General features: G+C 37.5%; 1 protein-coding gene across 1 annotated transcript; it reads left to right on the forward strand.

The window, feature by feature from the left end:
- Window positions 1-304: 304 nt before the first annotated feature.
- LOC100013115 (olfactory receptor 13C3-like) lies at window positions 305-1,243 on the forward strand. The gene has a single exon (XM_001367467.3). The coding sequence runs from the start codon at window positions 305-307 to the stop codon at window positions 1,241-1,243; it is 939 nt and encodes a 312-aa protein (XP_001367504.3).
- The last annotated feature ends 958 nt before the right edge of the window (window positions 1,244-2,201 follow it).

Here is a 2,201-nt window from a genome sequence, read left to right on the forward strand (position 1 = left end):
AATGTCTTCATGGAGCTTTGTGGTTATGCATGTGTGTGTGTGTATGTATGTGTGTGTGTGTGTGTGTGTGTGTGTGTGAATGTGTTTAACACTGCTGGGGTAAATGTGAAAGTGCTTTGATATATTTTGGAAGAAATGGGCACTGTGCAAAATTTATCTTAGATATTTGAAAATTTTAATTCATGGGCATACATCAAATATATGATTCCCAAAACTATAAGTGGTATTTGAATTCATTGTCATATGATAAATTTGATCCCCTGTCTCCTTATCTGAAATATTATAGGTGGAAGATAGAGAACAAATGGAAAGACAAAATAAGACCTCTGTGACTATATTCCTTCTTCATGGCCTTGATGGCTATCCTGTCTTTTATTTTATTTTTTTCCTGCTATGCCTTATCATGTACATTGTCATCCTATTGGGCAACAGTTTCCTCATTACAGTTAGCATCCTGGACTCTCATCTCCATACTCCCATGTATTTCTTCCTCAGTAATCTTTCTTTTCTGGACATCTGCTACACATCTGCTTCAATTCCTATGTTACTTGTGAACTTCCTTTCAGAGGAAAAATCTATTTCCTTCATTGGATGTGGGATACAAATGTTCTTTTCATTTGCCATGGGGTCCACAGAGTGTGTGCTCTTGGCTATAATGGCATATGACCGGTATTTGGCCATTTGCAAGCCTCTGAGATACCCTATCATCATGAACAAAGGACTTGGTGTGACATTGGTAACAAGTTGCTGGATGGCAGGTGGATTAACTTCAGTGATACAAACCACCTTAACTATGAAGTTGTCATTTTGTGGGAATATCATTGATTATCTCACATGTGAGATCCTAGCTGTGCTGAAATTGTCCTGTGATGATATTTCCCTCAATGTGACAGTCATGATCATATCAAACATCTTCATAATAGTAATTCCAGTAGCATTTGTATTCATCTCCTACTTTTTCATCCTCATTACCATCCTGAGAATCAATTCTGTTGAGGGAAGGAAAAAATCATTTTCTACTTGCTCATCCCATCTGACTGTAGTGATCATGTTTTATGGGACCATCTTTTTCATGTACATGAAGCCTGAATCCAAAGACTCCCATGCAACAGATGAGATGATTGCTCTCTTCTATGCTGTGGTTATTCCCATGCTGAATCCCATCATTTATAGTCTGAGGAACAAAGATGTGAAAGCAGCTGTGAAAAAGCTCAGCAAAAATATCTTCTCACAGAGCACATGAGATACTATATACATCAATTATGCAAAGTGAGCAAATAATAAACTATCCACATTTAGAAACAATGTTTCAAAGCCTTATTTTTTACCTCTGCCACTGACACTCTTTAGCACAGCCACATATGGTAAAGAATAGCCATGGAAATGACTAGAATGAAGGATATTAAATTTAAACTTTTTTTTATCCTGTTGTAAAAGAAAATTCTGTACTCTATTGTCTATCCTGAGTTAACACTAACTTAAGTACCCCTCCTTAGTATGTCACTAGAATGAAGGCAAGATTACCTCCCCTTTATCTACTTTTAAATTGAGTCAAAAAAAAGATTAAATGCCCTATTTAGTACTTGGTGAGAAGCTATCAAGATACTTAGAGAATTCATACCCTTAGAAATTCAATCAATTGGAAATCTGTGAATCTTTTTGATGAGAACTTAAACTTTAGAAGGTCAGTTCCCCCACAGATATTGATGCCTGGTTAGTGCTAGACAATTTGAAAATTGTGATTGGCCCCTCTGAAGGGGGGAAGGGGCAAGAAGTCACCATAAAAGCAAGCTCTGAACTCCATCAGGAGAGATTGTCTTAGAGAAGATAATCTGAAGAAATTATCTTCTGGAGATAGTCTTAGATAGTCATTGAGGAAACTTTGCTGGAGACTACAGCTTGAATTGTGGGCTCAGAGCTCAGCTTCGACTTGGAGTCTGACTCTCACATTACTTTGTTGGGTGAGTGAAAAGCTGACCCCTTTCCTAGCTTCTGGAGAGAGTAGCTTTGATCTTGAAGGAGGCTGAGTGGTTACTCACTACCAGCCTTTCTTGTTGAGAGGTAATCAGTCTCTGCCTGGATTAATTAGACCCAGAACAAAGCATTTAGGTTGATAGAATAGATAACTTCTCCATGCCCCTCACATTTCTCTTCTTTATTGTTTCCTCTCCATTTGTAAATATTTGCAAATAAATTTTCTG

The sequence above is a fragment of the Monodelphis domestica genome, chromosome 7 (assembly GCF_027887165.1).
Source record: "Monodelphis domestica isolate mMonDom1 chromosome 7, mMonDom1.pri, whole genome shotgun sequence".
Classification (NCBI taxonomy): Eukaryota; Metazoa; Chordata; class Mammalia; order Didelphimorphia; family Didelphidae; genus Monodelphis; species Monodelphis domestica.

Bases quoted from the DNA above. Each gene is read 5' to 3' on its own strand.
- LOC100013115 (XM_001367467.3), top strand. From the start codon at position 305: ATGGAAAGACAAAATAAGACCTCTGTGACTATATTCCTTCTTCATGGC.